Source organism: Dromiciops gliroides, chromosome 1 (assembly GCF_019393635.1).
Source record: "Dromiciops gliroides isolate mDroGli1 chromosome 1, mDroGli1.pri, whole genome shotgun sequence".
NCBI lineage: Eukaryota > Metazoa > Chordata > Mammalia > Microbiotheria > Microbiotheriidae > Dromiciops > Dromiciops gliroides.
Window position 1 is genome coordinate 318,980,655 of NC_057861.1, and position 17,813 is coordinate 318,998,467.

Here is a 17,813-nt window from a genome sequence, read left to right on the forward strand (position 1 = left end):
CAGACTACACAGGGACTGCAGCAGTCGAGCCGCTGTGAAGGCGGCGGCGGCGGCGGCAGCAGCGGCCGTAACAGCGGCTGGAGGCAGCCGGGAGACCAAGAGAAGAAGAGCGGCTGTCGACGAAGCAGGGGCTCCGGAAACCAGAGTGTAGCCGGTAGTCCACACTGTGTGGAGAGGCGGAGCGCTGCGGAAGAGCCAGAGAGGCAAGAGGGAGAAAAGAAGGGAGAGGGGGAGAGACTGAAAGAGAGAGAGAGGAAGAGGGGTAGGGAAGGGTGAGGGGGATAAAGAGATGAGCCTTCAGCCCACCCGCCCCTAACCAGGTAAGAAAATGCTGCTCTTACTCCACTCTTTACTTCCCACTCCACACCCACCCCCAATTTGGGGGGTGGGGGTGTACATAAACAATGGGTTAAGAAGGACTGCCCAAAAAAATTTCCTAGACACATATTGCCCCAGACTGGACCCTTCCCCTTCCCACTCACACACCCTCTCCCCAAGTTATCACCCCCTTCTCTCCCAGCTGCTCAGATAAAGTCTTACTTATTTATATATTTCTTTAAATCTCCTACCCAGCCCAACCTCCCTAACCCCCACCTTTTCTCTCCGCCTGACCCGGGAGGTTGAGGTAATTGTCTCTAATTTGTTGCTAAAAGATTAATTGCAGAGGGTGGGTCGATTTGATTAAGGCAATTAATCTTTGGTTACAGTGCTCTGGTGTCACTTGCACAGAGAGAGAGAGAGAGAGAGAGAGAGAGAGAGAGAGAGAGAGAGAGAGAGAGAGAGAGAGAGAGAGAGAGAGAGAGAGTTTCTGATGTGCTTTTAGAACGCAGTTTTCACTGCCCCCGCCCCATGTTCCCTAAAGCGCCTTCTTTCAAGCTTCCCTGACAGTTTCAGCACCAACCGGCCCGGGACAGCGACTCTCCTTGACAACTACTGTAACTTCTCACTGCTAGTAGCTGTTTGCTGACCACAGCAGGCATGCTGAGCAAAAGGAGGACGCCCCCTGCCCCCCCCCCCCATACACACTTTGTCTTCCCCCTCCCCTATCATTTCAAATCTAGATCCCAGCCAAGAAAAGTGCATAAAAGGGATCCTCCCTGCTGTCCCAGCCCCACCTCTAATCTGCTCCCAGGAGAGAATCTGGGTGCTACCTCCCTAGTGGTCCTGGAACGATCCACAAACGCCTCTTAGAAAAGTTCCCAAAGCTGGACTTTTCTCATTTCGTGAATAATTAACATTGGTCATAAATAACTGATGTTGGGAGGGAGTGGAGAAGGGAAGAGAGAGGAGGGCGGGCAGGGGCCAAGGCCGGACAGAGAAAGATAGATCGAAGAGTTTGTTAAAGGACCATTAACGAAGAGCTTCTGGGAGTGGCTTTTTGCCGTAGATCAAGTGAAGGGTTCCACAGATACTCCCCTGGCTTACCTAGGATAACTAGGGAAGGTGGGAGGAGGGATCAGGAAACTAAGAAAGCAAAGGTTTCAGCCAAGAAGGCGCCAGCCCAGCCCCTCTGCATATGAGCAAGGAACTCCCCTGTAAGAAGCCCATAGCCTCTCCTTACATACCCTAGATCTCCTTCCCTACACACACACACACACACACACACACACACACACACACACACACACCCTGAGGCTCCTGAATTCCGAGGAAGGAAAGGCCTTATACAGGGATGTGTGAAACTCCTCTTTGTTTTTCCACTCAGATTTTGACAGGATCTGCTGCATGTGTTCTCTCTCTCTCTCACACACATACACACACACACACACATACACACATACATACACCTTAGGTACCCTACTAATTGACTGCCCACTTGCTCCAAATTTGGCCACAAAACCAAACCAAAAAACTCTTCAAAAACTAACTTGTTCATTATTTGCCTCCTTATATTCCCAAGTCAGACTCACATATGACTGGGACATCTAACACTCACTTGCCCCTATCTCTACAGTAATGAGTGCATTGTTCAAAATATGACAGTTTCATCATCACACTCTGTGTGCTATGTACTCTATAATCTCTCAGCACCTGTCTCTCTGTCTCTCAATCTCAAAAAACAAAACAAAACAAAAACCACCTGTTTTACTCTCTGATCTCTGCCAGTGTGTGTCTATATGTAGCTTTGAAATGATAGAGAATGGTTTACAAAGACTCTCTGAGGCCAAGAAGTAGTCAACTCAATTTGGAGGACCAAGCTTTAGGAGAAAAGGCAGGGGGCATTTGTTCTTGAGCTTGGGGGCCTGTGCCAGAACATCCTGATTGAGTTCACTCTAAGGGTTTGGCTTCAGTTTACTGGTGTTTGCCCTTGTCTTTAAAAGAACCCTTCTCATGTTTCAGGAGTGACAGCTGGATTGGAAGGCCCCAGAGGGTGCCCTAGCCAAGTGGCTGCACAATATTTTTAGTGGACCATTCAGAAGCCTTTCCACCACAAAATAAACATGTCTTTTCCTTTGTCCAAAGGGGGACAGGTACACTGGGACTCCTGGACTTTTTGACCATGCTCAGAAGGGTCCTAGTTCTGTCACAGGAAGGGAGAAAGACAATAAAGGGCTATGGTGGATCAACAACTTTTTCTGCAGCATCTTCATGTCATTTTCCCAATCATAAAGTAACCTACCTCTACAGTCAATATAACAGAAGGACCATATGTCATACACATGCTTTATGTAGGATATGAGAATACCTACTGGTGAATGAAGTTAAAGGCCAGGCCTAGAAGAATAAAGGTATGTTATAAGAATTATCTCCTCTTTGAAAATACTGTCAATATATTTCATATTTCCACCTACCTACTCCCCAATTTCTTCCCTATCCATCATACTCCAAGCCCCAAGCCCCAATTGAAGTCCAAATATTTGAAACTAGGAATTAAAGAAAACATGTTGAAAAGGAAGGACATGGAGAACTGGCCTTCTACTTTCATAAAAATTTCTCTCCAGTAGCTCTGCACGAAGAGAGGTTGAAAACAAATATGAGAGGTGAGAAGACATAACTGACAACTTAAAAATGGGAGATCATCCTTGACCAAATGAAACAAATCCTGTACACAGAGATTGTTTACTTCTCATATAAAATACAACTCTTTAAAGCAGGAAGTTGCTGCAAATAAGTATCAATAATGAATGAATCTCCTGTAATAAAATACTTGTATAATTAGTGCAGTCAAGTATGTGCATTATGTTAACCTTTTGTAACTCTGAGTTGATTTTTTAAATATTGCAGAAATCCTCAAAATACTCTTTAGTCTCAAAAGAAAGGTACTGGTAGAGGGAGGGAGGGAGGGAGAGAGAGAGAGAGAGAGAGAGAGAGAGAGAGAGAGAGAGAGAGAGAGAGAGAGAGAGAGATCCAAGTAATCACCAAAGCTTCGACTTTTTATTATGATATGGTTTCTCGTTTCTGAACCAGAACATAAGTACTTCTGAAATATAACAGAAAACTCTCTTTGGTGAATTCAGAACAGTCATTAACATTCAGTTTTAAGTGAATGTTAACAGTAAATAAAGAAATCTCTTGATTGTAATAGTGGTAACAAAGCAATAATTACCCAGTAGGTGGTCATCAGTAATGATAAATGTATCATTATTACTGTGTGAGTCTGGGAACTAGGTTTTGGAAACTACTTCAGACTTTTTAGTAGCAAGGCTGGTTACAAAGCATTTCTTAGCCTGCAAAAGCCATATAATTTTACACACAATTTAGGTGAAAATAAATTTAAATCTGTATATTACATTTTTAATTTCAAGTTAGTAATTAAAGTTGGTTCATTATATCTCCTCTGAAACTCTCAGTGCTCATCTCAATGGTTTGTTTGTACAATTTGTTTCTAAGACACCCAAGGTTACATGGTTCTAAAAGATGGAAAATTTAATTATTTGCCAATATTAGGAGTTTGCCAATGATAACATAATGTCTCTTGAAAAAAGTTTGAGATAATGCCGTTTATGGTCTGGTTAGCTATGCCTTTCCTTTGAATCTTTAGACTATATTGAGGAAGGCCTAGTTTTCAGTTGCCAAAAAAACTACCAACTTTGTTTCACACAGATTTTTTTTCTGTTGGTTCCATATTTAGCAGTTGCTTAATTTTCGGGGGGGGGGGGAATCAATAACTCAGACCTCATGCCCACTCCATCTTCCCAAGGGTTCAATTTGATATTATCTATGTCCACCTTATGCTAACACTGACAACTTCTGCAGTCAGGAAAAAAAGTCAAGGATAAGAGATCTATTAGGCAGCCTGAAAATCCATGGTGGTAATTCAATGGTGTATGTGACAATGGGATCAAACGTTATGGAAAAATGCAGAAATTTCTGGTATGAGAGAGAAAGAGAAACTGCTAGAGAGGCAGAGACAGAGGAAGGGAATGGGTTCTTTTCACTGGGTAATCAAATCAAATGATGCTTATAGCAATGTCCATGTCTACTGGATAGATGTCGAATTTGGATCCATGTCATTTTCTCTTTCATGACATATCAACAGTGGATCTTCAACCCCTCTTCCTCAATCTCTCTGGAACTGTTATCTTGTATTCCCCAAGCACTGAGACACAGTTCCACACCCTATGTCCCTTTCCTCGGTCTAACTTGCTCCTTAAGTCAATGTAAATGTGTCCCTCAAAGAAAAGGACTCTCTTTTTTTAAAAAATCCTCTCATTTACTGTTGTTAGCAGTAACTGGAGTCTTGTTGCAACTGGGGACCCTCTGGCAGAAATCTTCAGGAATACTCATCATGGTTGTCTCCTACAATCTCTTTTTCTTAGTCCAAGCTCTCCCTTTCCCTCTCCCCTCTCCCTTTCTCATCTCCCTTCTTTAAGAGTGGCAATCGAAAGAGAAGAGCGTCTTGCCTCGTTATTCATTATTATAGCTGCATCTTTTAGACGTGTCTTTGCCAATGAAAACTCCATGTAGATGCCTGTCCTTTTGTTGTGTCTGCCTAGGTTATTCAGGAGCAGAGACAAAAGCCTGAAGTGATGTGATCTAAATGAGCTCTGGGGTTTTCCAGATGGGACCACCTCCATTTCAAATGCCCCCCCTTCAAAGTAGGGGGGAGGGTTGGGGGTGGGTGCGCTTTTCCTTTTCTGTGTGTATGCATGCATACATACATACGTATATACATAGAAAGCAATAGACATTGGTGTATTTATTCTGCAGACTTTGTGGGGTTTCTGTTCATGTTCTATTGGGGTTTATTCAGCATGCGAGACTCTATCATATATGTATGAACTCTGTGTGTGCATGTGTAATCCCTGAGTGTGTACATTTGATCATCTCAAACTAGCATTTACTAAACATTCACCAGAGTTCACGATGCATGTGTATTTACTGTTTATTATATGTCAGCTTGGCTATACTCACATGTACATACACATAGATCATATTATATCTTTTTATAGGATCGGCATAGAACAATAGACCTCCTAACATAAATATGTAATCCACTTGTAAAACGTCTACTAGCACCCTGACCTTAGGATCCCAGAAGCCAATCCCTCTGATCTCTTTCTCACTGGCTTACCATGGTACAAGTTTTCTTTGCAAGGAGGTTTTACCTTCATAAAAGGAAATTATTCATTTTCAAGTAAGGAGTGGTAGGAACATGAGGGGTATAAAAAAGTGTTACTTTTCTTCATATTTTGGAGAAATGCTCTGGGAAAAATATTGATGTTGCCTGTGGTTTTGAATCTATGATTCCTTTCCAAAAGAAACTAGAAGATGATCAGGGGGGAAATCCTTTTGTTTTTGCCAAACTTTCCCAGGTTACTACTTTAGCCTTCCAATGTGAAGTCTTCTTTACATTCTGGCCTGATCCTAGAAAAAGTCCTAGAAAAAGCAGGACTCGCTTATAGAGATTTTAATGAAGAGTCAAGGAGGTGGAAGAAAATGCAAAACTTGCCAAGGTTTTCCTCAATCCTTTAGTGGCATTGGTGACTGCCAGGATCCCAGTCTCCCAGTCTGGGACCTTTCCTGGTGTAACTTGGACCAGAGCAGCAGCAGAAGAGCTAAAGACTTCCCACCTGACAGGACTGATAGAAGAAAGGGCCTTGGGAAATTAGTGGTCCAGGTGTGCAAATGGGAACTAAATGTGTGCCACATAATTATCACTGATTTAGCTACTATCCTTCATTATCAGCGATTTTGCCAGTTAATTTTACTATGAACTGATAAGATCAGAGAAAAGGCACTCTACAGATACTTAGCAGGATCTTTGCCCAGAACCTTCACAATCCAAAAGAGACCTTTTTTGCATCAGGAACAAAGTTTTAGAGAAGGGGGGGGGGAGCATCTTTTGACAAAATAGTCAGAAGTCTTTACCCCTTCCAGGAAATTTGGCATTTCTCAAAGGGAAGATGGATTCATCCACTCATTTACTTACTAGTTTTATTGGTGAAATTCAATCATCCTACCCCACATCTCTTTGAACATTCTAATTCCATGCTCAGAGGAAGCTCATCTGTGTCATTTCTGGGTTAGGGTCCTAGTTCTCAGAGTTTGAATTTTCCTTTATGTAGGTAGATTTTATAAGAGAAATGCATTAATATATTACCTTCTGTATCCCAATATAGAAATACAAGTGACAGAGTTAACATGACAAAAAACATTTCTGTGTAAGCACCATTCCACCTCAGCGCCACCCCCCAAAACGTCATCTGGGTAAAAAGAATTGAATGTAGAAGATTCATCTTTTTCTTTTTTAACTGGGACTAAAGTTCCAATGTCCATGCTTAGGGAACTGGGGAAGCATCCGGATATTCAAGAATATCTCTGCTGACCAGAATCTATGATATTAACTTCTGTTGGAGCATTTATCTTTCCCGCTTGTCGATGCAAAAGCAGTGGGAAGAAGGGGATGCATTCCTCAGGCATTAATGACCCGACAAGCAGTGTAGAAGGAAGGACCCACAGTTTTGGATCGTCCCCTTCCCTGCCTCTGAAGCCTGAGAAGCAAACAAGGGCTCTGAACCGAGAGCCTTTGCGAGGTCTCCTGCTGGGCGGGCTGCAGGCCGCATATCTTCTTCTGTTGAGCTTTGACGGCTGCCAGGGTCCGCTACGCCTCGAGGGCTGGGAACTACATCAGGACCACGGATAGCTCCCTGCAGCCTTTGAACTCCAGGGCTTCAGGAAGCTTAGTAGGTTATAGTCCCCAGCCGATAGCCCGAGGAGAAGATTCCCGTGGTCAGTGTTCAGAGGCCGAGAGAGATCTGTGTCTGTGTTAGTTTCATCTTTGAAGAGGCAACTAAAAACTGTGGACCAGGCTGCTAGCCCAGATTTCCAAGGAGCCAGTAATACCTGTGCTGAGTTTGTCACCCTTCGAAGTTCGGGGAGGGGTGGGGGAAGAGAGGGATTGTAATTTGGTTTGTGGTTTTCCTTTGGGTCCAGTTCTTGGGCTCCCTTACCTGGCCCTGGCCTGGGTAAACCGCAGCAGCTCGGAACGGAGATAAGGGAGGAAATGTTTTCCGCGGAGCGGTGATAGATCATGCAAACGGGTGACACCAGTTTAACCAATAAAACAATTTGAATCAATTAGCTGGCGGAGGAGAGTCCCGAAGTGTAAAATGCACGTCAAGCTAGGATAGGAAAGCATTGATTAAAATGTCACCGACCTGCCGCTTCCCAGATAGCACAGGTCTTTTAAGTCAGGCGAGTTCAGAGGGGACCGAGAGACAGAACACCTGCAACAATGTACGTCCCTACCTCTGGGATCAGAAGACAACATCAAGAACACTGATTATTGGCTATTAGACTAAGTGTTGGGACCGAAGAGAAAAAGACACATCACTGCTTCTAAGTTGATTCTAGATTCAATTTCTACAAATACATTCATATTTTGCAGTCCAGTATCCTATACTGAAATGAAAGGGGGGAGGGGAAGGAAAAGACAGAATAATCTTCATAAGACTGATGTCCGATAATGAATCTCAGTTTATTTCATGCAGATTAAACCAATTAAACACCACAGACACTTTTATTAAAGTTTGAGCTCTAATTTACCCCTCCCCATAATTACTTGTAGAAAAGAATTTTACTGCTATTTTGAATGGTACGTTCTTATTTTCCATAAAATATCAACATACTTTCTTTTATAGGAAAATGCTTCCTTCTCTACTTCTTTGTGTACTTAACAGCCTCTTGTAACTTGAGGGGATTGAAACTAACTCAGTATCTGTGATGAATGTATGCCTAGGTCTTGATAACCGAGTTAGGTGGAATTGAAGGGAACATTTTTTAGTTCACCTCTTTAAATATTATTTTTTAAAGGAGGGGATTTTCTTTCGTTAAATGACTAGTTACAATCAGAAAGGATTCTAGGAAGTAAGCGGTGAACCTGCTGCTACCAAAAGCATTCGCAACTGCGTGGCAGGTCAAAGCCACTGCGACTCTCAGAGCACCTGCAGTGCTGGGGCATTTCCCTGTGGAATGGAACAGAAGTGAAAGTGCTTCTCATTTCTCTCCATTTCGGTTGTGCAATCCGCCCTGTTCCCAGACAGCCTTTTCGTCAGGCTTAAGCTTTCTTCCTATCAGGAGCAGATCGCCAGAGTCTAAGAGATAAGAACATTAGATGAGCTAGGGGCCTCCCTTCTTGGAAAGTCACAGACCAGAGAAGAGGGGGGTGGGGAAAGGAGGGAAGGAAGTATCAGGACGTGTTCTAGAAACCTTCTGAGGAGCCAGTAACCCGGATCACGGAGAAGGAAGGACTGTGTGTGAATGACAATGGCACTTTTTTGGCAAATGGGATATACAGGAATGAAGCGTGAGTTTTTATGCCTTTTAGATTTGGGGGTTTGGGTTTTTCTTTTTATTTATTGGGAGAGGTTGATTTTGTACTCTACACCTCCTTCGGGCGATCTTAATTTGTTGCGGTGAGGACTTTAAGAACTCAGAAGTGAGAAATGTTTTTCGCCTTCTGAAACTTTCCTCATACAAATACCACAAGTGCTTGCTTCGAAACCAAGTCTCCTCTGGACTTTTTAAAATTTTAAATGCCTCTAACTCCTACCGAGACAACAAGATGTTGCAATCCATTTCTGCTTTCAAACCAAGAATTCCCCTTGGCTTTATTGACCTTTTAAGAAGTGTGAGGTTTCACACGTTTATCCTGGTATTTACCAATTGGTTTTACTGTCGATAGGACAAATGAGTCCGGTGCGGGTTAATTTATAAGTTCTCTTGTTGTTTGGTCGACTTTGCCTTTGGTTTACATCGTAATATGGCTATTAATTTTAACATCCAACCCCACCCCCCTCTCCCACCATATAGCATTTTCAAGTTTTTGTAACATTAGGCGAAAAAAAACCCAGTGGTTTTCTCTGCAGTGAAATATCCAAAGGCCAATGTCCCCGGAACGTATATCTTGTTCCTTTCCTGATAAAGTAGCCAGTATGTAATATTTACTCCGAACAGCTGGTCAATTAAGAAGCAATATATTGACAACTGACTAATGTCCTGGAGTGTTACTTAGTTTGCTACACGAGGCACGTTGTTAAAAATTCTCTCTAACCCGGCTTTTTAAATTTTTCTCCAAGGAATGCTTGTACGTGATTCTTGTGGATTTTTTTTTCCCAAGGAGAACTGGCCATTTGCGCAAGCGATATATCTTGGTTTGGGAAACTGCTTCTTTCAGTTTCCACGTTTGCCTCCCTCCTGTTCTCTTGTTCCGATGTTCAGTGTAGATGGCTGGGATCTAGAGGTCATTTTGAATATGGCACAGAATCAGTGGCTATTTCCAGTCTAGACATGGTGCTATGTGATATGTACAGGCATACGTGTCCGCACTGAACTTCACACCTTTATAAAGGAAACTGTCTTGAAAGTATGGGAGATTGTCTTTTAATAGCCTTGCTCTAAATAAGATACGTATTTAACAGGTAGGAAATGTCAAGCTTGTTTTAGTTCCAAACTCAAGATGTTTTCACTGCTTCCAGTAAGGCAGACCAAGCTCAGTACAGTGTGGGTTTCTAGGCAGGCATGCTTTGTCATTTGCTAAGGAACAGAGTTAGGCTACGGGCTTCGGTGAAGCACTTAAAGATTCATTCATGACTCCTGCGTCTGTGGCGGGGAGGAGGGGATGGAACGTGGGGGAAGAGGATTGCAGAGCTAGTTACAGATAAACTGGAAGCTCCGATCCACCAGGATGGGGCCCTCCTAGACCTAGCTCGCCTTGATGCAAAAGAACAGTTAAGTTTCCCTTCCCCAATTCAGCTTTTCAGTTTGAGCACCATTCAGGCTTTTTCCTTTTGGGGTGAGGTAGTTATTACTGGGGGTTGGTTAGGTGTTTGTTTTCGTGCTTGCTGAGAAAGGACACCTCCCTCTTCTCTCCCCCACCCCTCGCCCCCGCGTTCTCCATCCACCCAGACTCTCTCGCGCTCTCTTTCTCTCCCTGTAACATGCCAGCCCTTTAATGTGGAGTGTCAGAGAGCCGGTGACGTCACCCTGCCCGCTGGGTGGCGTCCCCTCGGTCCGACACGAGTTCAGAGACAAGAGAAAGGCGCTTTCAGGCAACGCTCAACCTGGGGCTCTGCTTCGGCTCCGCGCGCACCCATAGATTATCTGGTAAAAGGGACTGATCTGGCTCACAATTTACAACCGCCATTCTCCACCCTGCTAGGGTTATAGTACCATTAACGCAGAGGAGTGCCTGGATATGACTGGAAACCCTGCAAGACTCCAGCCTGCCTGATTTGAGGACATGCTTTGATGCTTCCCCTCTGAGTCCTCCTGGAAGATGGTCAGGAGGAAACACGCGTAAAGAAAACTAGTATTTAGGAGGTAATTATTTCACCGCGGTCACTGTGCTTGCGGGACAGACAGGTCTAGGTTAATTATTTTAGGTCACCAAGAGTTAGGTTTCCTTAAGCAGACTGGAGAGGGGAACTTGGGGCTGCTCTAGTTCAGTAGGAGCGCGGAGGAAGAGTTAAGGCTTGTATTATTCAGGGAATGGGGCAGTTAGGTGCCTAGCTTTCTTAGTTCCAACTAACTTTTTCTCCCCCAGGAGCTTCCCTCCCCGCCCCCAACCCCCACTTCAACCCATCTTTTCTTTGCTTCTCTACTTCATCAGTAGTTCTTGAGTTTGGGGTAGAAGTTGAAAGAGATGCGTGAGGGGCATCGATTTTTCCCCGTCTATTAATGTTAACGTTTTTCTTGCCTTCGTATCATTCAGCTACAATCAAAAGAGTGTAGTGTCACTTCCCGGAGGTGTACTTGACGTTCATATTGTTGGGAATAGTGGTTTCACGTTATCACAGTATCTTATTAAGATAATAAGAATCTTATTTGAGAACCAGCTGCTCATTGAAGGGCTATTTGGCGAAAGTTGAGCTGGTTCTGCCGGGGGCCCAGGCATAGCGGTGTCTTGAATTGCCATTTAACTACCTGTCCACTGGAAATATTGTCTCTGATCCATGCGAAGTGACAAGCTATGTTCCTGTCTCGTTTGAACATGTCTAGGTCTGTTCCACTATCCCGAAGGCCACGCAGCATAATGAAAACTGAGAATGAAGTAGGCAATGTGGCAAAAGAGTCAAGATCACACGGAAAGCCAAGGGGAAGGGTCTGAATACCACTGCGGGGAGGGAACCGGGAAGGGAGCCGTGAAATTTCTAAATAGAGAGAATAACCGCAGTGGCTACTTTATCAAAACAGTGGTCGAGCGGAGCTCCGCGCGTAGGGTATTACTGAAAACAAGTAATGATGGGAATAGCGTTTTGCCCTTAGAACAATGTTGTGTTGTTCGTGGTCTTTTTTTCCTGGAAACTCAACAAAGAAAACCTCATTTCGATCACAAAGGTTTCTTCCCCTTCCTTTTTAAAAATCTATTTAGTTCATACACCTTTGGGTATTCAGCTAACCCGAGATAGCACTTGGAATTTTCTTGTGGATACCAAGTACCCCGGGTACGCCAAGATTCGCTTTCTTTACAGGTTTATAGTAAACCCAAGAGTGTTTGCAAAAGACGGTCCGTATTAAATCAGTTTGCCCTTTAGCCTTCTACAATCATTCAGGATGAAAAATATACCCCGCTTGAACCTGTATTCAGAGCTTAGTCCCTCAGCTGTTGAAAAAAATCCGGTGTTAGCACATATGCCTTTATTTTGCTCGAAAATTGTGGTAGTTGGCGGCAAACATTTTAGATAATTACCAATCTTGAACTCCATTTTGCTTCGTTTAAACCTACTTCGGTCTTTAGGTAAAGAGAAACCAGAATTGCCCTGATGAGCAAATGGTGGTTGCTAACTGAACTGGAGGAGGGCTAACTAAACTGGGGGAGGACAGAATATGAAAGCAAAATTAATGTTAAATGAATTATTTTTAGTCAAACAGTTTTACTAAATGTTAAATAAGTTTTTAAAGTTACTGTCCCTCAAACTTTAAACAGGGACCCTGCAGAAGCCTAATTTTGTTTTGCTTTATTGAACTGTTTTACCTAGATTTTTAATTTCTCCAAGTTAATCACATAAACTACGGCCATCACTTTAAAAGATGTTGGGTTGTTGTTGTTTTTTTCATTAAAATCAATCCATTTGCAGGAAATTAGTAGTAGTTTCCCTAAATTGTCTATGGGCAGGCCCCAATTTCCCATGCTTTTTTATACTAAAGTTGCTAAATCAGCTGTATTATTTGCAAGTCTTAGTTTGCATGATCAGTTTATTTTGAGGGGGGGCCTCAAAACTCAGGGGGAAACGACTCTTCAGGGCACTTTTGGATTTTTTACAAACCGTTTGGTGTGTTGGATTTTCCTCCTACCAATTTCAATTGAGATTTTTTTTAAAAGAGGAAGAAAAACACAAAAAAGAATGCTTGCTTTATAAAGTTTTAAAATTATATATATAATATATATATGTGAGAGGAGAAATAAATATGTTCTTGAAGCATAATATATTGTAAAATATTATCCTATCCCAGTTCTTCCCGGCAGGGAGTCATCACAATTTTCTCAACTAATAACTCGTTTTAAACTAAAAATGCCCTAAGATCAATGCTTTCTCCTCCTTTATTTTCCAGTCTACAAGCAAGACCAAGGGGAGTCCTTTCGAGGGCCTACGGTTGAAGAGATGGCCACAAGTCCTCTTCCAGGACCCAATGACATCCTGCTGGCTTCCCCATCCAGCGCCTACCAGCCTGATCCCCTGAGTCAACCTCGGCCAGGCCACGCCAGCATGAAGCCCAACCAGGTGGGCCAAGTAATTCTCTACGGGATCCCCATAGTGTCATTGGTGATTGACGGGCAGGAGAGGCTATGCTTGGCCCAGATCTCCAACACTCTACTGAAGAACTTCAGCTATAATGAGATCCATAACCGGCGGGTGGCCCTGGGCATCACTTGCGTGCAGTGCACTCCGGTGCAATTGGAGATTCTTCGAAGGGCAGGAGCCATGCCCATCTCCTCTCGACGGTGCGGTATGATCACCAAAAGGGAAGCAGAGCGCCTCTGCAAGTCTTTCCTAGGGGAAAACCGGCCGCCAAAACTGCCTGATAACTTTGCATTCGACGTATCCCATGAGTGCGCCTGGGGCTGCAGGGGCAGCTTCATCCCCGCGCGTTACAACAGCTCCCGGGCCAAATGCATCAAGTGCAGCTATTGCAACATGTACTTCTCGCCCAACAAGTTCATCTTTCACTCGCATCGAACGCCGGAGGCCAAGTACACGCAGCCCGACGCCGCCAACTTCAACTCCTGGAGACGCCATCTCAAGCTCACTGATAAAAGCCCTCAGGACGAACTGGTCTTCGCCTGGGAGGATGTCAAGGCTATGTTCAATGGGGGTAGCCGCAAGAGGGCCCTGCCCCAGCCGGGCTCGCACCCCGCCTGCCACCCTCTCAGCTCCGTCAAGGCTGCGGCAGCCGCGGCGGCGGCGGCGGCAGCCGTGGCTGGGGGCGGAGGGCTGCTGGGACCACACCTGCTCGGGGCACCGCCCCCGCCGCCGCCGCCGCCTCCGCTGGCAGAGCTGGCTGGCGGCCCGCATTCGCACCACAAGCGGCCCCGCTTCGACGACGACGAGGACTCCTTGCAGGAGGCCGCAGTGGTGGCCGCAGCCAGCCTCTCGGCCGCTGCCGCCAGCCTTTCTGCCGCGGCCGCTGCAGGCAGTGCTGGGGTCGGCGTGGCCGGCGGAGGAGGCGGCGGAGCGGGAGGCGGTGGCGTAGGGGGCGTTGGAGCCGGAGGAGCTGGAGGCCCCGGGGGAGGCAGCAAAGGCCCCCGCAGCTACCCTGTCATTCCCGTGCCCAGTAAAGGCTCCTTCGGGGGAGTCCTGCAAAAGTTTCCTGGCTGCGGGGGCCTCTTCCCACACCCGTACACTTTCCCCGCCGCTGCCGCCTTCGGCCTGTGTCACAAGAAGGAGGACGGGGCCGCCGGGGCTGAAGCCCTGGGTGGAGGCGGAGGAGGGGCAGGCGGAGGTGCCGGTGGGGCCCAGAAAGCAGGGCTGTCGGGGCTTTTCTGGCCCGCGGGTCGCAAGGATGCCTTCTACCCGCCCTTCTGCATGTTCTGGCCACCCCGGACCCCCGGAGGGCTCCCCGTGCCCACCTATCTACAGCCCCCTCCCCAGCCCCCGACCGCTCTCGGCTGCGCCCTGGGTGACAGCCCGGCCTTGCTGCGCCAGGCCTTCCTGGACTTGGCCGAACCGGGCGGTGGGGGAGGGGGAGGAGGGGCAGGGGGAGGGGGAGGAGGAGGAGGAGGAGGTGGCAACGGAGGCTCGAGCGCAGAAGCCCCTCCAGCTCCAGGGCAGCCACCCCCACCTACGGCTGCTAACGGCGCAAGCTCCGGGCCCCCGCCTCAGCCGTCGGGGGGAGCCGGCACGCGCGACGCTCTCTTCGAGTCGCCCTCGGGCAGTGGAGACTGCAGCGCGGGTTCCACGCCTCCGGCTGAAGGGGCTGGAGGAGCCGGCGGGGGCGGAGGAACTGGAGGCAACCGAGTGCCGGCGCCTCACCACCCCCATCTTCTTGAAGGCCCAGGAGGGCGTAAAGCGGGAGGAGGAGCGGGCAGCGGCAGCAGTGGCGGATACCACCACTCCAGCGCCTTCCGGCCGGTGGGGGGCAAGGACGACTCCGAGAGCTTGGCCAAGCTTCATGGGGCCTCGGCTGGCGCGGGAGGGCAGCATCACCCGCACCCCCCTCACCACCACCACCACCATCACCACCACCCGCACCACCACCACCACCACCATCACCACCACCACCACCCGCAGCCGCCCTCCCCATTGCTGCTCTTACAGCAGCCGGAAGAGCCGGGGCCGGAACGCCATCATCCGGCCCCGCCGCCTCCACCACCGCCCCCGCCACCCCCTCCTCCACCGCCCCCTCCGCCCCCACCTCAGCCCCACCACCGCCTTCTGTCCCCCGGGGGCACCAGCTGCAGCTACCCCAGTGAGGACAGCAGCGAGGACGAGGAAGACGAAGAAGAGGAGCAGGAGGTGGATGTGGAGGGCCACAAGCCCCCAGAAGGGGAGGAGGATCTCGAGGAAGAAGAAGGCCGGGACCCCGAAGAGGAGGACGAGGAGGAAGAGGGAGGAGGGGTGATGCTTGGGGATCCCTTAGTCGGAGGCAGCCGTTACCTCCAAGGCAGAGGGCTAACAGAGAAGGGAGGCAGCCGGGAACGGCCAGCTGGCTCCTTCCCCCTAGTCCTTAACACCTCCAGGCTACAGCAGGAGGAGGAGAAACTAGGAGACCTTGGCAATCCGGATCTGCATCCTCCTCCTCCTCCTCCTCCTCCTCCTCCTCCTCCTCTTCCTCCTCCCCTGGCTACCCAGAAAGGAGGGAGCGGCAGCAGTAGCAGCAGTGGAGGCAGCAGCCCCAGCAGCCCAGTCCACCATCCATCACTGGAGGAGCAGCCCTCCTACAAAGATGTAAATATCCCCTTTAGGCTCCTTCAAGCTAATTATTATTATTTAAATGCACCTTTAGGCTGAATCGGTTACATATGCGCAAGAAAGATGGATCACCAGATTTCCCCACAGAAATGAAATATTCAGTGTGTTTGGTAGGGTTTCTTTCCTGCCATAAAGATGTGGTTTCTGATCTTTTTTCGCAAAGCCTTTTGAGGGCCTGGGACTTCCATTCCTCCCATATTTAAGTTAGTTGATTGTGGAGTTGGAAAAGACCCCTTAATCGACCCAGTCTGTCTTCTAATCCAAGAGCTCCCTCTCTCCCCTGCAGAGAACAATTGTTCCCCAAAGAGTAACTGGGCGACTAAACTCAAGTAATTTGAATAAACTAATCCCCCTTCTCCTCCATAGGACAATGCCCACCCACCCCCTCCCACACAATGAGATTTTAAATCACATTGACCTCGAAAGTCAAATACAGTTCTCTTAACTGTTGTTCCAAAATGAGAGCTCTTTCCAAAATGGACATGTCTGCAAGGTATTGTGCCCAATGGACAGAAGAAAACATTGTTTACTGCATTTTCTACTAGACCAACCTCATACTCCCAGCCAAACCTAACAAACAGAAATAAGATAATGACTTAAGAGGCTTTTGCCTTCTTTTAAAATGGGAGTAGTTGGTGGAAACTTTAAAAGCTATTTTATGTTTGAGGCCAAAGCTAAACTCTCAAATGGCAGCAACACTCAGTGTTCACTCAAGTGTGCATGTACATAATTCCAAGGACTTCTGGGTGGAGTAATTCTGTCTTGATATAGTATGAATCTATTAAATACATATCATCACATGCTACTTATACTGTATGCATATACTATCTAGCATGTGCATATACTTAATATCATGGATCTACAGTAACTTTGAAAGATAACATATATACATTCAAATGTATTTAAGCTTAAAAACTATTAAAGAAAGATAATCATAAAAAATAACATCTCATGAATCTCTATAAGAGTCACTTTATTGATGTCTTTTCCTGCTGACTGTTGAAATTAGCATATGTTTTTATCCAAGGCATTGATTTGTACATCTAATTCTCTCTCTCTTTTTTAAAAATATAGAATCAGAAAACTAAGGAAGGTAACCCAGTAATTTTGCCTACAAAAGAAGACACCTTTTCAGGTAAAAACAAACACACAGCTGTTTCTCCTTTCCTAATAGAATCAACACAATTATTGTGAGACTCATACCCAATACAATCCCTTCCTATAGCCTCTCTTTCTCTCACAGCCCTGTCCCCAAACATACACTGCCAAACACACTCTTTAAGGGTTTTTCCATTATATATTAAACATATTTCAAATATTACATCCTTTATGTGTTTTTTCAAAAAATCAACATTTTCTGCAGTGTATAGTTTCTAAACATTAACAATTTACCAATTAACAACGTCTCCCTCCCTTTGCATATAATTCTGTAGGAACCTCCATATATATGTATATGTGTGTGTGTGTGTGTGTGTATGCATATGGAACTAAGAATGATTCTGTATCCTGTCTGTCAGTAAAGGCACTTGTAGATTTTGTATTTTGTTCTGATTCTAGATAAGAACAAGGAGCATAATTTTTTCATCACAGATTCAGAGCCTTCGGGAGGAGATTTCTGGAGAGAAAGAGCAGGTAGGCTGAGAAAAATATAAAGACTCAATAGGCTATCGAGAGGGGGGCTTAAATTCATAATCAAAGGACTGAATATTTAGTACAAGGGTAAAAACAACAACAACAAAAAAAACAATTCCTAGTAGATATAACTAAGAAAAAAGCAAATGGGAAAACAGTGACATTAATAGCAATAAGATTATTAATTGCTGGGCATATTTCAGAAGAAATTTCAGAAATATATCAGGTTACACAATGAAACAGGCTGGAAAAGCATAAAATGACAATAATTGAAATGTTCTCTTAGAAACCTTCCATTAAAAAGGATCACAGCTTATTGCTTTTAAT

The 17,813-nt window shown here is 45.9% G+C and overlaps 1 protein-coding gene across 3 annotated transcripts in view; it reads left to right on the forward strand.

Annotated features, from left to right (window-relative positions):
- Positions 1 to 301: 301 nt before the first annotated feature.
- Positions 302 to 17,813, forward strand: part of SKOR2 (SKI family transcriptional corepressor 2) — a 72,271-nt gene continuing 54,759 nt past the window's right edge. The window contains exons 1-4 of one of the 3 annotated variants that reach the window (XM_043976456.1): positions 302 to 320; positions 12,997 to 15,830; positions 16,929 to 16,989; positions 17,412 to 17,486. In XM_043976456.1, the coding sequence (XP_043832391.1) occupies positions 13,047 to 15,830; positions 16,929 to 16,989; positions 17,412 to 17,486 (2,920 nt within the window). In that variant the 5' untranslated portion in view covers positions 302 to 320; positions 12,997 to 13,046. Of the gene's footprint in view, positions 321 to 8,568; positions 8,750 to 10,573; positions 10,765 to 12,996; positions 15,831 to 16,928; positions 16,990 to 17,411; positions 17,487 to 17,813 lie in introns of those variants that run through there. The other 2 variants (XM_043976454.1, XM_043976455.1) reach the window with 2 other exon arrangements.